Source organism: Agelaius tricolor, unplaced genomic scaffold (assembly GCF_023055355.1).
Source record: "Agelaius tricolor isolate 1412-34295 unplaced genomic scaffold, bAgeTri1.0.p SCAF_9, whole genome shotgun sequence".
NCBI lineage: Eukaryota > Metazoa > Chordata > Aves > Passeriformes > Icteridae > Agelaius > Agelaius tricolor.
Genome location: NW_027269269.1, coordinates 45,000,491 through 45,019,558, shown reverse-complemented (window position 1 = coordinate 45,019,558; position 19,068 = coordinate 45,000,491). Strand labels below are relative to the sequence as shown.

General features: G+C 36.9%; 1 protein-coding gene across 6 annotated transcripts in view; it reads right to left on the bottom strand.

Annotated features, from left to right (window-relative positions):
- Positions 1–19,068, bottom strand: part of DCAF6 (DDB1 and CUL4 associated factor 6) — a 73,537-nt gene that overhangs the window by 36,319 nt on the left and 18,150 nt on the right. For all 6 annotated transcript variants that reach the window (XM_071433775.1, XM_071433774.1, XM_071433777.1 and 3 more), the window contains exons 3-10: positions 14,529–14,621; positions 11,751–11,936; positions 8,264–8,377; positions 7,057–7,192; positions 5,969–6,183; positions 5,276–5,369; positions 3,833–3,952; positions 3,371–3,616 (exon numbers count right to left, since the gene is read on the bottom strand). In XM_071433775.1, coding sequence (XP_071289876.1) covers positions 3,371–3,616; positions 3,833–3,952; positions 5,276–5,369; positions 5,969–6,183; positions 7,057–7,192; positions 8,264–8,377; positions 11,751–11,936; positions 14,529–14,621 — 1,204 coding nt within the window. The remainder of the gene's footprint in view (positions 1–3,370; positions 3,617–3,832; positions 3,953–5,275; positions 5,370–5,968; positions 6,184–7,056; positions 7,193–8,263; positions 8,378–11,750; positions 11,937–14,528; positions 14,622–19,068) is intronic.

Sequence of the window (19,068 nt, the reverse complement as noted above, 5' to 3'; positions counted from 1 at the left end):
TAATAGCTTCCCGATAGTTCCAAAAAAAACCAGGTACATTTTGATCAAATCAAACTAGTGCAAGAAGTAAACTGGAACTATGGAAAGAGGTGGCAGAACAACAGCTAAACCAAAAAATAGACTTCTCCATGAATTCATTTTTAATTTCAGACATTGCCTGTGCTTAAGGATTCATAGTCTGAAATCACTGTTAAGTGGTCCTACAGACAAAGCAATTTATAGGATCAGAAGCAATCCTTAGTAGCATCCTCTTAATAGATTATTCTTTTAGTCCCATCTTTAGAGGCTTCACTGTTTTCATCATTTTGTCTTTATTCATTTCCCAGTTAAACTATTTTGGTATGTTAAGTTCATTGCCTGATTACCAGTACTTTTGCAAACTGCTATAAAATGAGGTGACCAAGCAATTTTTTATTCTTTCCATGCTCTTTGCAGATCTCCTCCACTTACACAAGTGCTGTGTGGCAAGTGCTCCTCTTTAAATAACACAGATTGTGTCTTTAATAGCAGTGCCTGAATCACACAATGTTAAAATAGTAGAGAGCATTACACTGGCATGGGGCCTTTCAGCCAGGCAAAAGCTTAACAAATGTTCTGTAACCCTTATCCATACAGTGAAATGAACAAATTTTCTTTTATAAAGAGAAACAAACCCAAAACCAGAATCCAGTAATAGGAAAGTTAGTGACAAGCATCAGTTAAAATACTGAATGGTCATGAGGTTTAATGTACTTAGTCTAACATCATTTCTGGGAAAAACATACTCTCAGTTTATGGTTGAAAAGGTGTAACAAAAATAAAGACATAGATCCTAAAAGGAATATGGCATCAGGGAGATTTGCTCTGAATTATTTTCACAACCCAGAACCATTTATGGAAAGAAAAACTTCAAATAGCCCAGGGAATGCTTTTATGGGAATTTCAATGATGCCTAAAATTGCAGTTTTCACTACTTGCTGCTGATTCAGTTCCACTGAGTTAAGAGACAGCCACAATTTAAGATGTAACAAGAACTACAATACCAAATATAAAAGCTGCTATCCTGGATATGCTCAGTGACAACACCTTTCAATATATTCCAGAATATCTAAGCAAATGTTTATTTTGCCAGCAAATGGAGTGAAGAAATAGAAATAAATTTTAAAAAACCCAGTTATTGTCACATTTCCATTCAAAATTTAAAAGCAGTTACCTTATATCAGAACACATATTAGGGTTAAGCTTTGTACTAATTAGACAACTGGGCCCCTGCATCCCCTTCCCTGTGTGTATCTGGAATTTTATTTATGAGAAAAACTGTATTATATTTTACTGTTTGTTGTACCTAGTTTTTATTAGTGGTTTAAAACATCAGCATCTTAAAACTAATAAACAAAAATTAAAAGTTTCCACTGAATGGCACAAGCAGGGCAAGAAAATAAATTTGTAGTATTTTTCCTTAGTGACAAGCATGACAATCTCCAGCAATTGTTCTCATTAGATACATACATTAAAAATTATTCAAATGTTCTGGCAATAACAGGCTACTGAGATTTTGCACTGATTTTGTTGTTTAATTGTAACTTAAATGTTCAAACTTCTAGAATACATCTTCTGCTAAGGAAATCTATCCCACCAAGACCCAGCACCAAACCATTTCTGTACTGACTCATTTTTGGACACTTCATCTCTTAATTTTTAAAAAGTAATTCAGATATAGAAGCTCAAATGCTCACCACATGATCTGTTTTCTGGAACACCAAACCAACCATAAATTGGAACTGTATACTTATGCAAAGGTACTGTGATTTCAAACACAGGATTACCATGAGTGCCTGTGTTGAGTGTAGAAATTATTTATGGAAAGCTGTTTACAGGCCTGGGTTAGGAACTCATGCTCTGATTCTAAAGAAGTCATTTCCTGAAAACAAGTTCTTCATTTGCTGATTCTTTGCTACAATAGTCAAACTTGTAGCTGCCATGACTTTACACAAAATAGTGGCTGAAAACCTTTTTTCCTTCTTCCTCCTTCCAAAATGCTTTCCCAGTCACCCACTTCTTATAACACACCTCTGTCTGGGCTTCCTACTCAGCCCCACTGTATTTACACTATTCCTATTAGCACTTTCCCTCTCCTGTCACCCCAAAAAAGCAGCAGGTTTGATTCACCTTTAAAAGCAGGTGAACAAGCTCAGGGAATCCTGTCCTTGATGGAGAAGGCATGTTTCCAGATAGATTTATAGACTACAGACTGTGAGTAAATAAAATCTCACAACTGAGCACAGCCACAGGATACCAGGGTACATAAACCTTGCAAAATGGACATTCCCAATGCAGCCTGCTCATTCATAGACCCAGTGCTACCCCCCTGCCCAGGAGCCTCCCCTCTTCCTGAACTCACCATGGTACCCAAAAACTTGTTTTACAGTCATTCTAGTATCCCTTTTGCATTGCTTCTGAAACAGGATGCTTATTAGGTGTGCAAACACCTTGAACTACTACAATTATGCCTGCACGAGTCCTGTAGACAATTTTAAGCTGCCAATCTGACACCCTACTTAGATTTAGCCAAAGAATCTAACAAATATTATACAGCAAATTAGAAAGTATCCATTGTCTGTCAACCAAACCTCACTACCCCTTTCAAAACTAAATATATTCTGAAGTCCAAAGTAACACTGATAAAGAAGAAATAATCTTAGAAAAGAGCCAGACTAAGAAATAACTTCAGCTTCATGCTAGCAGAATAAACTTTTGCTTAGAAATTCAAACACATTCAGAGAAAAATATGTCTCTGGTCAGCACAGATTCCTCAAAATGCAGGCTAGAAAATGTATCACAATTCCAGAAATCCTCTCTGGCGCATTATATTTTTGAAACCCACAAAGTTTCAATGACATAGCTTGAAGCAATTATGTTTAATATGGTAGATTCGGACTCTGAAACATTGAGGATGGAGGTTCCTCCTGAAGGAGGCATCCCCTACCTCCCCTGATTTTAACATCGTAACACATTTTAACAATAGTAGCACAGGTTCTACTATTCATTGCACTGATACTGCTACAGCCAAATCCCAGTGGAAGAGGGCAAGATGTCACTATAGTCCATGAAGACAACAGTAAGTTTAGAAAAAAATAAGCAAAAAGTTTTTATTTCTACTTCAAAATACTGGTGATCCCCTTGCAGATTTCTTTTTCAGACAAAGGTATAGAGTTGATGGTTTTACTCTTTCTTTAAACCACAGCAGCAACCACCAGGTAACTATAAAACACCTAAGTCTCATTAGGGATATGCAAGGAAGAAAACAGATGGAGATCAACTACCCAAAATATCCTAAAAGAGAATTGTTTCTTATTTTTCACAAGCAATGACAAGATGGATTTCTTCTCACCAGACTGATGCAGCACAGGCTGAGTTGAGGCCCCAAAAGAAGGCCTTTGTTCATTATCAGGAGAGGACAGTAATGAAGTTGAAGGGGGACTTTCTGTCGAAGATGATGTTGAAGGAGCTTGAGCTGACATGGTAGAAGAGGAAGATGATGGAAGCTGTTCAGAACCATCTACTTCCATTGCAGTTTCTGATTCTCTACTAGGTGCCATGTTATTAGTAGAAGGAGCATCAGTCCGATTAGTCCCACCTTTGATTAAAAATAGAACAAAAAAGCAAGAAAAAGAGCTCAAAAGTAAACTTACTCTGCCTCTAAAGATCCCTGTGCACTGTCATTCCTATGGCAAATAAATGTGCTCAGCTCTTCAGTGCACTAAAATTTTATTTACACCTAGGAAAGGCTGATATTCCAAGCCTGCACATCCACTATAAACACAAGTTCTGTTGTTGAAAAGAAGGAAATCACCTCTGGACCGTGATCTTCCCCGTCCTCGATTGCTCTGTGCAACTTCACTGGCTTCTTCAAACCACCTTGACAGCATGTCTGACATCCTCTGCATCAGAGAGACATTGGGACTCTGCTCCCCTGTAGAACAAGTGGTGCTGAAGTTTCATCTACAAGTTTACCAAAAAGTACCTTTCCCCCCCTCATTTCTTCCAGGAATGGAGACCACCCCTCACCCCCTTCTCCCACAAGGAACAGTTCCCTTCAGCCTGTTCCCAATGCCCCTGTCTATCCTTATTTCCACAGCACAGGTTTCTGACCCTCTGCTGGGATCCCTCATTCCCCTCCTGTACAGCTCTGACCTTAAAAAAATGGAATTGCAACAGCCAAAGAAAACAGACTAAAGGTGGCTACAGATGCCATAGAGAATATTATCAACATATTAAAAAAAAGATTTCAGAAGCCCACAGGCAACAGAACCACATGCAGATTGTGAAGGAGCAGATGAGATCACACCCCCCAGTGTTTCTAATCCAGTAATTCCAAATAATGGAGGAGCAAAAAGACAGACTAAGGTAAGAGGATAGGCTCACGTTCTCTCCCTAGAAAGCATCTCCTACTGCCTGTGTCAGGTACAGAATCCCAGACACTTCTACTCTAGTTTGGGGAAGCAGGAAAATGAGAACAACAGCACAGAAAATCTGGAAAGGGAAACTGTAGGCAGAAAAGGGTGGAAGATTTAAGGGAACTAGAGTCAAATGCTTGGAATTCCAGAGCATGTCAGATTTAAACAGAAACACATTATTAGATGAAAGTTAAGATGAGTGACAGAAAAGGCTCTGCCCTGCTTTGATATCCCAATTTTTGATACCCAAGCAATGCTTTGGAAATGCTTTATTTACTAAAATCTCAAGCAATTGAGTAATATATTATAAACATGAAAATATAAGCATAAAATTTAGCCACCCTGTGTAACTAAATGACATTATAAAAATGCAAAGTATAATATTAGAATCCTATTGCTTTGAATTCCAGTCCCCTAATGTAACCATTAAAGAGCATTTAATTTGTAATTGTGATTGCATATGAGGTGTGACTGGGAAAAAAAAGAAAAAAGGGCTAGTGTTAGTCCCTGAGCAATGACAATGAAAAAAAAAGCTCTCCTTTACTTACAGCAGCCCAAATGAAACAATGTAATTTTCCTGCTAAGAATATTTTCAATATTTTCAATTTTAAGAATCATTGTACAATAGCACCTCTGTGCTAAATTCTAAGAAAACCGTCTTAAGGCTTGGCTGATTGTTAACACAACGACAATCTGAAGCATGTATTTTGGGAATACGTCAGAAAAACTGGAAAATAAAACCCAAACCAAAGCAAGAAAAAAACCCCAAAATGAAACAAAAACCCAACAAAACACAGCAGCAAAGACAACAACCCCCCTTCAAATGCAAATGCTTTTACCATCTCTCTCTCTCTCACTCTCAGGCCTTGCTCTTGGCCCAGTATCTGACCAATCCCCTCTGAGCCTCAGACGTTTAACAGGAGGCTGACGTAACTGGGGGAGAGAAAAAAAGAGAGAAAAGCATCACACAGCTATTTATGTTCTACAGTACAGGATTCTAAGCCTAAATATAAATCTGCATTTTCTTAAGTCACCTAAATTCATATCTGTCACCAAAACACCGAACGTCAGCCTTCTGTTCCGACTATCCATGAATAAGCAGAACACTTATCAACAAAATGCACAAGTTTGATCTAAACATCTTGTACTCCCTCATATCTGCCAGGAAATGATGACTTTTATCAAGGAGCATTAATGTCAAGGAATATGCTTCTCATGGCATGAAAAGTAACAGAACACAGAGTGACCTGCCAGTCTTGCTGGTCTTATACACCCAGGTTCAGGCAGATGCCTTCTCATCTCTAAGAGAGGGAAACCAGACGAGAAGGAAAACCAGAGTGACAAAATGTTGTAAATAAATACATAAATATGTATTAAAAATACACAGTTTTTGTGACAATCTACTTGTCACACCTCAGTCTACGAACAGCAACATTATTTTCAGATTAAAGGGGAACACAAGTGATGGTATTTCTTGTGTGCTGCAAGCTATAAAACACAAAAGATGAAAGGAGGTCATCTTAACCACTTGCCTCTTCCCTTCTCTCTTCTGCAGAAGGGACTTTAAGTTCTCGTGCTGTGTCATCCTTGGGATCAAACAAGTAAATGTAATCTGAGGAGTAGCTCACAAGGATCTCTTGGCCATCTTCACTGTAACACAGGGATGTTACCCTGCAGGATTTGTTGTTGAGATGAGGAGGGACAAAACGTGCCACCATTCCAACAGTGCCCCGGCCAGCATAATTCCCTTTATATATATATATATATATAAAAAAAAAAAAAAGAAAAGGAGAGAGAGGGGAAAGAGAGAGGGGAAAGAGATGAGGAAGAAATGAATTACACATCTACTATTGCAAATTTTCAACAGCTTCAATAAACCCCTTATTTGGGATCCAACAAAAATGTATCCTGTAGTTTCTACAATAATTTTGATCTGGAGAATGACGTATCAGATTTTACCATAATTATTTTTGTTTACAAACTCTATGTACATTACAAAAAAAATAAAAGATGAAAACACACACACTTATATAAATGTCTCAGACACCCACATGATGTTGTATGGAAGCTATCTGTCAAATGTGGCACAAATGGAACTTTTAGAACCAAAAACCATGAAATAATGATGCAGATCCATATCTACACACAAATGAGAAAGGAATTTAGTGTCTTTGCACTACAAAGGCAAGCACAGTGCAGGATATAATGGAGTTCATGAGATCTCCTCCCATAAGAAGCATCAAGTTCCAGCATGGTAGAGTACAAGACAAGAACTTAATTAAAATTCAGATGAACCACGGGAGGCTGCAATCCCTGGCTTTTTGGAATCCTGGAATCACACATTTCAAGACAAAATAAGAGACATTACAAAAAGTCCTTTTCTGCACTCAGTACACAATGCATTCTGAGATGCATGAAGAGATTAGACTTACTCTTTGAAGATTTTTGCATTAGGAAATATTAGAGTGAAATGACTCTACTATTACAAGCCATAGTTCCCACTGAAGGAAGCTACACTTTTGCAGTGTTACACTTGAGTCATTCACCACCTATTTTGAAAATAACCTGAATGTGGCACAGCCAGTGGGTAGAAATGCTCACTGCACAATGTGGCTCCTACCTGTTGCCCTTGTGCCAAGCATTCTCCTGTCATAGATCCTCACTGAGCTGTCAGAACAGCCTACAGCCAGGTAGTAGGGGATGGGTGGACAGATAGCAACAGAGGTGGCAGCACGACGACAGTTTATTAAAATATCCTGGAACACACAAAAATGCAGCATTGAAATAACAGCTCTGAACATTTGAAGTATAATTCTTTGTTTTGTTTTGTTTCACTACACAAGCCCCTCCCTTAGTCAAGCAGATTTTGAGAAAATAGGTCTGGCCTGTGAAGGTAGATCATAAATGTGTTATCAGAAAAGCCACTGCACAGAAGGAAAACTATCAGAGAAAGAAAGCTGGTACCAGAACAACTGAAAAAGAAATCTAATCAAAACAAAAACACAGGAACATTTAAAAATAGATAAGCTAAACAGACTTATAAACTAACTACCTTGCACCTTGGATTTTCTTATGGAAACACAATAACTGTGGAGGTGGAAGAGTACTAAATATGCAGAAACAGTTTAAATCAATTAAAGGATTAGAGGAGGTTCCATCTACAGGCCAATAACTGGGTAAAGGGGAAAAAATTAAAGAAACCCCTAGAACTGGTAAATGTGCACAAGGCTGAACAAAATTAATCAAGACTAGCAATACATACTTTGATAATTTTGTTCCAATTCAATATTAAAATTTTTTCTAAAATTCAAACACAGTGGACACTGGTAATACCAGTAATCTAATATAATTCATTACTAAATCATTTCTTACAGAGGGACAAAGGATGCTCAAGAATACAAGGCTGCAAGTGATTCTCAAGGCTCATTTTTTGCCTCCAGTTTTGCATTCTACATTATTAGTGTAAAGCAGACTAAAAGATTCCATTTCAACAGACAATTTTTTTCTACCATATCTGAAGCCTCACACCAAAGCATTTTTATAAATTTTTAATTAAAAAAATGCCAAAGGAGATAATAAAATTTTAAAAAAATGATAAAAGACTCCCCAGACTTTATTATTTCTTGGGAAACATACTGTCATCTCCACCAATGACCCTGAAATCTATTATTTCTAAAAGCTTTACCAGAATTCATATCATGTGTTTGTGTGATGCACAGCTCTACATTTAGGTAATCTTTGTTAAAAGATTTTTATTACTCTTTTATTTTGCTTATTTTATTATTATTATTTTTAAAGAAATCTTTATTAAAAGGTTTCATTCTTACATCTTTACAATCTTCCTTTGTGCAACTTGTTTTGATGCGAGTATCAAACCATCTCACAGTGCCATCCTCACCACAAGAGAGGAAAGTGTAGGGATCATTTGGTACTGTCATAATCTGCTCAAAAGAAAAAAAAAATAAGATTATTAATGCCTCCAGAAATAACACTAAATTAAAAATAAAAGCATCAATATTTGGAGCAGCAGTAAGGCAGTTAGGACTCAAGTCAAGCTTTCCAGTGAAGTAATGAGAAAAAATGAAAAACTGATGACGTTTCCTCATTTTCAAGAAAAGGTTTGAACTGTTGAAGTCAAAGGAAACTTTTAAATGTCACATAAGATTAAATTTCCATAGGTCAAGGCTTACAGTTGTTTCTATTATCTTTTAATGCATAACATACATTTACTGCAATCACTTTTCAGATAACTTATCAGTTTGCTGCAACAATCAACAAAAGCTCTGTTTATTCTCTATCAAGTAATAGGAGACAATTACAAACAAAGTCCTCAGAAGTCTGAATGCCTTGAAAATACTAAATGGCTTTTATTCCCATTGGGCTATTCCTTTACATCCTAGGTAGTTCCCTACAGCAAGTCTGCATTAAAGGCTGCTACCAAGCTACCTCCTCACTGCAATATTTTTTTAATTTTTTTTTTTGAGAGAGCACTGTACTGAACCATTTTCCTAAGCTCAGCTCTTCTCCAGCCGGGGACAGCTCAGAGGGAGTCTCACATGAATGGCTTCACTCAAAGCCTTCTCAAGACAAGATAAAAAGGCAAGTGACCATAATGTTAAATATGACCTGAATTCCACATGTCAGTGAATGCACAGGAAATGCCAGTTTACTTACACTCTGTCTCTTAGAACAGAAAACAGAGAATGTTGTGGCAGTATTTTTATTCTCCTACACTTCTGCTACTATCAGTAGACATTTATAAAGCAACAACAATGGCTAACAGTGTAATACATTCATGGAACACAGAGCATGAGCCATTCTTTAACATTTTAAATGAGATGATTTATCACCCCCACCTCCCAAAATTCTTAATAAAAGTAACTTAATGATATCTGCAAATCTCTCTACCTGAAATGGGGTTACAAAGGTAACAGCTGAAGGCTTCAGCCTCTCTTCTAAGGCTCAGCACAGTAACTGAGACAATACTTGCTGTGCCAAATAAGAAGTCTAACTTGCAGAACAAAGGCAAGGTTTGAATACCAACAGAACTGCTGAGCTATGACCACAATTCTTCAATATATCAGTGTAACATATTGAAGACTGGTTTTCACTACATATTTCATTCAAATTAACTTCATTTGCATAGCTATAAAAGTTAGCAATCCACTAAATTCTTCAAGCATTTAGCAGAGCTTTAGTGAAAACATTTTGCTCCAATAATGTTGCTGAATGTGAAAAGCTCTTATTTTTAGTAGCTGTGTTTTATTTTTGTTCACACTGATGCAATTTCACCCTATCCATGTAATATAACTTGCACATGGGAACTTTTATGTCCAGTGTTCACAAACATCCTAAGTTCTTTATAAGCACTAAACCAGAGAAATGGAGAAGTGCAAGCCCCAATAATTGAGTCAATATTACTACATTTAAGTTCAACAAGTACACATTATAAATATAAATATAAAATTGGTTTTTTACAAACTAAAAACTTGTTTGCTACTTAACTTTAAAAGTGTATAGCTGTACGATCACTTCACTGTATTTAAAACAAGAAAGTAAGAGGTGTTCGTAAAAGTACATTCCCTTTCTGAAACACAATTCACATGAAGGGCAATAAAGAAAAGATTTGGCTGAGAAAAAACAAACTTGTCAAGGTCTTGTACAAACAATAAATTCCTCAGAAACATATCTCAAGAGCCTTGCCCTCTCTTATTCTATTCTCACTCAGAACTGAAAACAATTGTACAAATATCTCACAGTTTACAACAATCTACACCAATTTCCACACTCCTGTTTCATGTTTTTGTAATGTCTTGAACTGCCACAAACTCCAAGAGCTGCATAAATCCAAACCACATTCAAATTTAGAATTGGTACCTCAGGGGCAGCTTTTGGCTTTTGTTATTCAGAGAAGCCAGTGAGTCAAAGTTCTATATTTAACATGATGATGTGGTTACATACAGCTGGGCAGTACCATCACAATATTTAGAAATTATCTCTCCACTCCAGGAACCTCCCAACCTCAGTGCAAAACAGGATAAGAAAAATAACCTCATAAAGAGACAGAGTTGTTAAAACAGCCAGTGTCCTATGGAGGTTTTGATATTCCTTCCATTAACAGTGTTTAAAAGCAGCAAAACCAACCAAAACTGTACCACACTCCTGTCATTCAAAACAATAATAATGCCCTGCCCTCTTGTTAACATTATTGCTGAATAAAAATCATCCCAAATAAGACCATTTTGATGGTGCAATATAGCAGGGAAATGTAATTGGTGTAATTACAACCACAAGGACACTTACTACAGGAACAAAAATTTACTCTGGCAGTACTTCAGCCACTTTCTTTTTTCACACACCTCAATTCTTTTTATGAGAAGTTTTAAAGATTTTATTCATTTAACATGCAAAGAAAGTGATCTAAAAGCTTGCTATGAAATCTGAGCTGAATACATAAAAAACCAATGGATTTGGGATTTTTCCCCTGTGTGTGTACTGCAGTAGTGTTAAAAAAGCCCCAACAAATAAATAGTGAAAGAAACAGGAACACTTATAACCTACCAAAAAATTGACAATTTTTTCTATTTTAAGCATAGTAAGTTTTGCAAGCAGCAGCTTTTGCTGTTATTTAAAAGAAGCAGGTAGAACAATAAATCTTTCTATTTTCCTTACTTGAGTAATACTTTGCTTCCTCACTTGCCTAATTTATATGAACAAAACTTCCAAGGGAGGACTGAAAAGACTGTGGCTAAATTTACACCTAAAGAGTTAACTAGAATACACAATAGAAAAATTATCTACAAGTGTAAACACTTTTTTTCAGATTAAGTTGTTCACACATGCTGAGCTAAGCATTTCTTAGAAGAATCTAAATTGTGAAAAAGGCATGAAACTGCTGAAAAGTTCAGGGAAGAGGGGAGGGGCAGGGGGGAAGAATAAAAATAAAAATGCAAAACAGTCACTTCCCCCACCCCCCAGCCTACTTCAGGAAGAAATTCAGAGCTCAATTTTAGTCTGCTTCGCTCTGCAGAATATTCATTCAGCGAAGGTGAATTCATATGTACAAAGGTCTTCATTAGTACCATTTTTTACAAAGTTTTCAATTTAATTCAGACAGCACATTTCTCTGTTCAAGTCTACTTTTTAAATGAGATAAAAAAGCAATTAAAAAAAGACAGAAGAAAGTTAAGAAAGTTCTGTAACTCTCACTGCACTGAAACAAAGTTTTCAACAACCTGGTTAAAATCTTGGGCACCAATACAATAAAATACATGTTTTCCCCATCTTAAACTTATGATTTATTTCAGGAGGTACCTCGTAGGTAGTCCCATAGTGGCAGGTGTACTGGCATTGCCTGTTGGTCTCTGCATCCTGTTCAACATTCGTGTAGAAAATGACTCCGTCTCCGGAACAAGAAACAATCTGTTTGTCATTGGTGCATGGCAGGAACTTTGCACTGAAAATATTGGCTCTGTGTCCTGAGCGAATCGTTGTGAGAACCTAAAGAACAAGAAAAAAACGAGGCTGCAGCAGGTCAGTGTTTTCCAAGCAAATAAAGGATGGAAAAAACTCAGACTGTGAAACACCAGTTATGCACAGGCTGCCAGTATGCACAGTTCAGTACAACACAACACACAAGCTGCCTTTACACCGAATTTCTTCTAAGAACAATGTGGTTCTACAAGAGAGATGTGCTCAGGCACTTGCACAAAGCAGTCTGCAAAATACAAGGGCTGGAATGCAGCTGCCACCTTTGTTTTTACAATGTTGGTTCCAGAGCACATCAGGTTTCTCAAAGTGAAACATTAGTCAGATGGTGCAGCCACTCAGCACATCAGTGAGGAGACACTTCAAATATCTGGGACATTGGAAGTCAAGAAGAATAAGGCACTGCAATCCAAGCCAACTTTATAGACTTTAAAATTTGATGTTACTCTTAAACTCACTCTAAAAAGGAGAACTGATGTTTATAAAGAAGAATGTTTTGAAACTAGCCAAAAATAAATAAACATTTAAGAACTTGATTATACAGGGAAATAAACCAGGACTTGACTTAGACTCTCATTCATCAACATGAAAACAGAGAAACATATGATTTACTTCACCATTCACAGCTGATTTTAAACACTTTGGGGTGACTCTTTATCCTTCCTCACATATTTAGTTTACCAAAACTGAAAAAACCTCCACATGCTTTCCTGTGAACAAGTAAACATTATATTCTTATTTCTCCCATCTGCAGCACTTGAAGCAAACTGCATTTTCACCACTCCCATTAGGAAAGAAATACTCACCAAGTTGTTTACAGTATGAAAATTACTTCCAAATTTCCACTCAATTAACTTAATCAAAGGAAGTGTTTTGCAAATGAAGTTTCTCTGTCAGTAGCAGCTCATGACTAACAGTTCAGAAGTGCTATTTCACACCTTTTAAATAATTCCCACTAAAAAAGTTTAACAGTGTATCTGCATATTGTGAAAGATACAAAATATTGATGGGCTGAAGTCTATTTCTGCTACTCTACCTAGATAATAACAGAAAATATGGTAATAAGGATATTTGCCAAGATGACAGAATTACAACACAGTTCTCATACCTATTTGCTGCCTTTTCCTGCATAGATCCTCTTACTCAAGCCAGAAAAAAAAATAAGCTAACATAATTGTAACACTGATTAAAAATCATATCTCTAGTACATTTCAGGAATAACACTGATTATTGAGTCTTCTTGCTGGTACCTGCTGTTTTATAATTGCATTTGCATGTACTGGGGAAAAAAACCCTCAAAAATCATCTTCTCCTCTGCTGTTACAAAAAATAAATAACTCAGCTAACTGTGAAAAATAAAAAAAGAAAACAAAACATCTCCTGCACTCCTCATAAGGTTTAAGTAGAGAAGTGGTACACAACAGGGGGGAAACTGTCCCATGAAAGCATAAAACTTTAAATTGCAGCACCTTTTAAAATATTACAATATTTTAATGTAAAAATTATATAATGAGCAACTATCCCATAGTAGGATATTAAAATAAATTCTGCACAATACATAACATTGAACATCCTTTATTTGCATGAAAAGTTCTTACTCAGCAAGTCACTCCACCAACACTCACTTTGGAATATATCCATCATCCTCTTCACAGCTGTCTTTGATACCACTTTTCCAGCAGAACTCCCAGTCCAAGAGAAACCCTACCTAGTGATACTGATCTGAACTTTCAGGCTGACACCAAAACTGAAAGGAAGAGATAAAGTTTGGAAGCTCTGGCTTATTTGGGGAGGTGAGCAAAAGGGCCTTACCTATAGGCAGAGGCAACACTCCAAACCACCACAACCCTTCAGGAAAGCAAACTATTATTTTCTACTCAAACTCTCTTCCACCACACCTTCTGTTTCTCCCACACAATTAATTTTTGAGCATATCCTTGGGGTTTAGTTGTCAGCCTCTGAGAGGACACAGCTCAGAGCATCTGTTCTACCAAACTATCAGCAGTTCCTTCAAGAGAAAGGTGTGGGACAGTGCCACTACCTGATAGATGCCAGCTGGCACTACTGGGAGTCTTGCAGCTGCATTGCAACCCTTATTTCAGTACAAATTATTCTCCATCCACTTGCAGGGCACACACAAGGCAATGTAATTTTAAATTGGAGTGAACTGTTTTAATCAAGATTGACACTCCAACAACATCATACAGAAAGACATTACATACAGTACATTACACAGAGCAAAAAATACAGTATTTTAAAAAGTGAGAGGAAAACAGTTTATCTGACTACAAGATTTCATGAGAATTACTGAATCCTATTGCTGGTCCTGACACTAATCTGTGGTGAGACCAGGTTCCCTTTGTGCCCGGCCATGTACCGTAAAATGGGATAATACCAATGTCACAAAGGATTAGAACTCTCAAGTTTTAAAGCACTGTGAGATTTTATTCCCATTTATATACACTAGGAAGTGCATGATATTATCTTTTTCACATAATAATTAGTATCTGAAAACTGATATATTTAAAAATATTTTTTAACACCTTGAAAAATACTAACTTGCATCCTATTTGAAAATTAACAAGCAGCCAGAAACAAACCTACTTTTCTGCTGTAGGGATTAGTAATGACCAGGTTGGTGTCATCTGAACCAGATAAGATATATTCTCCTGTATCATTCCAGCAAATTGTATTCACCTGCATGAATAAAAAAAAAATTGTTTAGACTTACATTAATTCAATTTTCACCATATTAAAACATCAAACTCATCCAACACTATAGAAATAGGAGTCAACAAATTCAACTGAAATGATGTAATTTCTAAGCAGCTAGCATAAAAAAAAATTGTGTTTTTAAAACAAATTGATAAGGGAATCACCTGCTTCACCTATGGCATCTCAATTACTCCCTTAGCTCCTCAAGAGTTCATCAGGTAAATTAAGCTTCCCACAGTAGCCACAATTTTACACACTCCGGGGCTTTAATGTACCAAATCTACTCCACAGAGAGTTCTCTGAATTTGAACTGGAGGGCATCACAGTGCTCTCATTACTGCATCTTCACCATATCCAAATTCTGACCATCCATTGCTTTGTACACTTTTCAGTGACCACACCTTCTCAGGGAAAAGCACTGCAGAATCCATCCCAGATCCCTTTTGAAAAATGTGAGTAGGCTGGGAAAGAAGAATCCTACAGTGAGGTACAGAATTGTACTGGGAGAGCTTTACAATACATTTCCTTATCAATTCTCCTTTTCACAAGACTGTGCTTAATAATGTGTCAGTGAAACAAAGCTGTGAAAGCACTCAAAATCCAGGAAGCTCAAAAGGTATCCTCCAAGCAGCAGCTCATGCACAAGCACCAAAGACTGCATGCAAGACCATTATTATTTCAAGTAAGCCTCTAAAATACCTTCAAGTGTCAAACTGCAGCCATCACCATTTTCTGCTGGCTAGATTCTGTTGGCAGAACAGCTGCCTTAGTGTGATGTACCAGACTGGATTACAGAATTGGTAAAAAACCCACTTTGTTCTGAATTATTTTCTTATGCTTTTTTTTTTTTTAAATTCAAATGTTTCACTCTGAGACCCCCCCCCCCCCCCCAATAAAAATAATTTTGTTTAAAATAAATACAAGCATTCTAGTTGCTGTTTTAATGACAAGCTGAGTGGGGGTTAGTTGCAAAATCAGAGTTAGCAGTTTCAGGTGGATCACAGCACCTTGATATTCTCAGGTGGAGGAACTTGAGGAGAGATCTTGGTGTTAAACAAACATGCCTATGTCAGGGCTAGCTCAGTGCTCAGAAACAATCAGATATTGTTAGGATTTATTAGGAAATGCACAGAAGAGCAGGATATACATCCATGCATGGCAATCCCACGTGTCCCACACTATGCAGTTTGGTTCATATCCCACTCCTGTATTCTCCATTTCCATTACTGCCCACTTGGAAAGAGAAATCATGACAAAGAATTACTGGGTGCTCACAGATATCTAACACTTTTTATGGCAAGAAGCAAATATTTTGCACTGCTCTAGGGAAGGGAAATGATAGAAGCTTATGAGAGCATGAATGACATGGAAAAAGTAAAAAATAATTTTTCGCGGATCTTCACAGTACAGGAAATAGAAAGCCTTAAATGAACAATCCAATGACACATGGCTTTTTAATGAAACTGGAAATCATTGTTATAGAACACCTTAAACACCAGAAGTGGAAGGATATACATATTCAAAGAGAAATGAAAAATGATCAGAAACAAAGGTGCAGCTTCCACCTCTATCTACCCATTGAAGCATGATGTGTTCTCCAGAACACCCATCAAATACTGTCTGCTTGCCCTGTCTCAACTTCCTTCAAAAATATGTGCTGGCCACCTTCAGGGCCAAGTTATCAGGCTCCACTGAGCTTTGCTATGACCTTGCATGGCTACTCTTATGATTTTATAACTCTGGCTGTCAATCAGCAAGAACCACAATTTCAACCAGCCCCCAGAACCATCTATCATTGAAATAACCTGTCCTGACAATGGCTGTACTCTAAAATGTTGTCAAACATTGCACAGCACTACAGCCAGGGCAAACACACAACCCAGCAATGTTTATTTTCATCTACATTGCCTCTCAGGCAGAAAAGTATTATTATCATTGCCCTAAAGAAACCAAAATGCTAATGTAAGAATACAGGAATAGAAACAAGAATGAAACACTGAAAAAACAAGTAAGCTACTAAAAAATTTAAAGTCATGATATGAGAAAGAAAAGTTAGCACAAACAATTAAACAAATTGAGGGGGTGGATGTGTATATTTATGTACAAACACAAAATCTGAATGACAGCAAAGCAGAGAAACATTGAAGATGCAAAGGGGAGATAAGATTATCTAAATTGCAGCACCACAAGTCTACACAAGACATCAATCATTCTCCTCCAAAATTCCAATTTCATTGCAATGATTGCCTCACTTGAGCAATTTTAATATACCCTGCCCAGACCAAAGTTGGTTCAAAAATAATCCTGAATGACATAACCAAATTACCAGAGGTCTGTAACTAAACAGGCTTTTTTATTCTGTACCCAATCACCTTCTCAGCATTACTGGCAACAAATAACTCAAAAGTAATAAAGTTTTTCAGTGAAATCAGCTTGTTTGGGTTTTTTTCAGAGACTTTCCAGTCAATATACATAGTGTTCAGTACAACCTTCTGTCCAATACCGAATAACTCAATTGAATTTGCATATGGATCACTAAAAAACCAGAATTTTAAAAAGTTCTCTTCTCATTCCATGGTAGTAAACTACTAAAATAAAATGTAAAACAAGAACGGGATAGGAAATTGCTTTTTATTTTGAAAAAATATTGGACTACCTGCACTGCCACTCAACACCCAACTAAAAGTATAATGTACCAGTTACTATTCTGAGAGTTTGGAAACCTTGGGAAAGGGTGTTGGACCCAGAAGAAAGGATACATCAAACACAAATGACAGACAATTACTAACAAGCTAAGAAAAGCCAAAGGGTGTGAAATTAGTTTTTTCTATTAAATACTCCACATTATTAATTGTATCTAATTTTATTTGTCAGTCATCTAGCCTTGCAAGGAGTCAGCAGGCACTTTTGATTCATTAGTCAATTAGTGAGATATAAATTTACTATCTCTATGTTTTCCTCAAAGACAATGCGGGAGGCAGTGCAGCCAATCCTTAAAAAAACAAAAAAGCAAAGTCCTCACTTCATGCAAAGTGACCTCAGAATCCATTCTTTTGTGAAGAGAAGAGATTAAGAGAATACAAAAATAGAAGAAAATAAATAAAAATGGCTGTAGATATCCAGAATATCAGGAATATCCCCCAAGCAAAGAAGGGGGTAAAAAAGGCAGCGCTTTTCATCTGGGGAGTACAAGGTGAAAATTGTTTCTAAGAAAACACAAACTCCCTATACTGGTTTAAGCATGGCTTTGAGGAGTACATCTGAAAAGGACTTGTTCCCAAGTGCCATCCTGAAGGAGATGAATGCCATGAAGGATGCTGGTTTGTTATTGATCTGAATGCCTGTACATAGAAATGAGAAGTTAGTCCTTAGGTAATATTCTTTATTTCAGAATGTAGTATTTACTCATGTCAAATGCTTCATCTACATCCTGAAATGCAGGAGCACTTCATCCTTCCTCAGCTTTCACAGGACCAAACCAGGAAGAAAATAAGCAGTATTTTTACTGCAATTCAATATGGTTTCGAGTTTCTTTATCCTCTACTTTCCTCACACTTCATTGCTGCTGGTCCAGATTGCTTCTCTTTCAACATTTCTCCTTTGGATTTAATCATTTCACACAGAACAGCTCACCTACCCCTGTACATTTCCTCATCTTGTTAAGCTCCCTTTACAGCTAACACAGAAAATGGCAAGTTCTGGCATACAAATGATCTTACTGAATTTGACCATGTGAACCTTGTTGAAAGAGGCAAATCCTGCCCTGGAAGGATGATAAGGCTATTGGCAGACATCAATAATTCTGCAGAACCAATTCAATTACTTCACACAGTACTGCTAGAAACTGTCTTCAAACCAAGGGGAAAATGGGACTGTTTCAAAGAGAATTGCCCCTGAACTCTGAGGTGAAAATACTCAGATTTTAAGCAAAAGGTGTTATGGTAATATTACTGTTACAAGAGCATGGATATGTGAAGTAATTAATGGCATATTCCCTTCTTCACAGATATCCTGCCTGGGTATGATTATACACACAGCTGTATCTCCCATAGGATCTCTCTTCTGTCTAACAGGTGGGAACTTGGACTTTACTTTTATCCTCAATTAGTAAAAAAAATTTCTTGCCTTAAGTAAGTTGTCCACCGTGTCCAATTACATAGCATGCTTTATATAGAAAATATAAGTCACAGCTTATTCAACAGAACAATGAAAAAGTTCTTAAAAACACCAATCAACCAAACAAAACCCCAAACCCCTGCCATCCAACCTTCATTAAAAAAACCCAACCACCCAAAAACCAAACCCAGAAACACCTTTCAATAGGACAATATGGCATTAATTCCCTATATTTGAAATGCATGCTGAGTCAGTTGTGGGAAGAATAAAAATAAAAAAAAGCCTAATTACCATTGATGGTAATAAGGAGTTT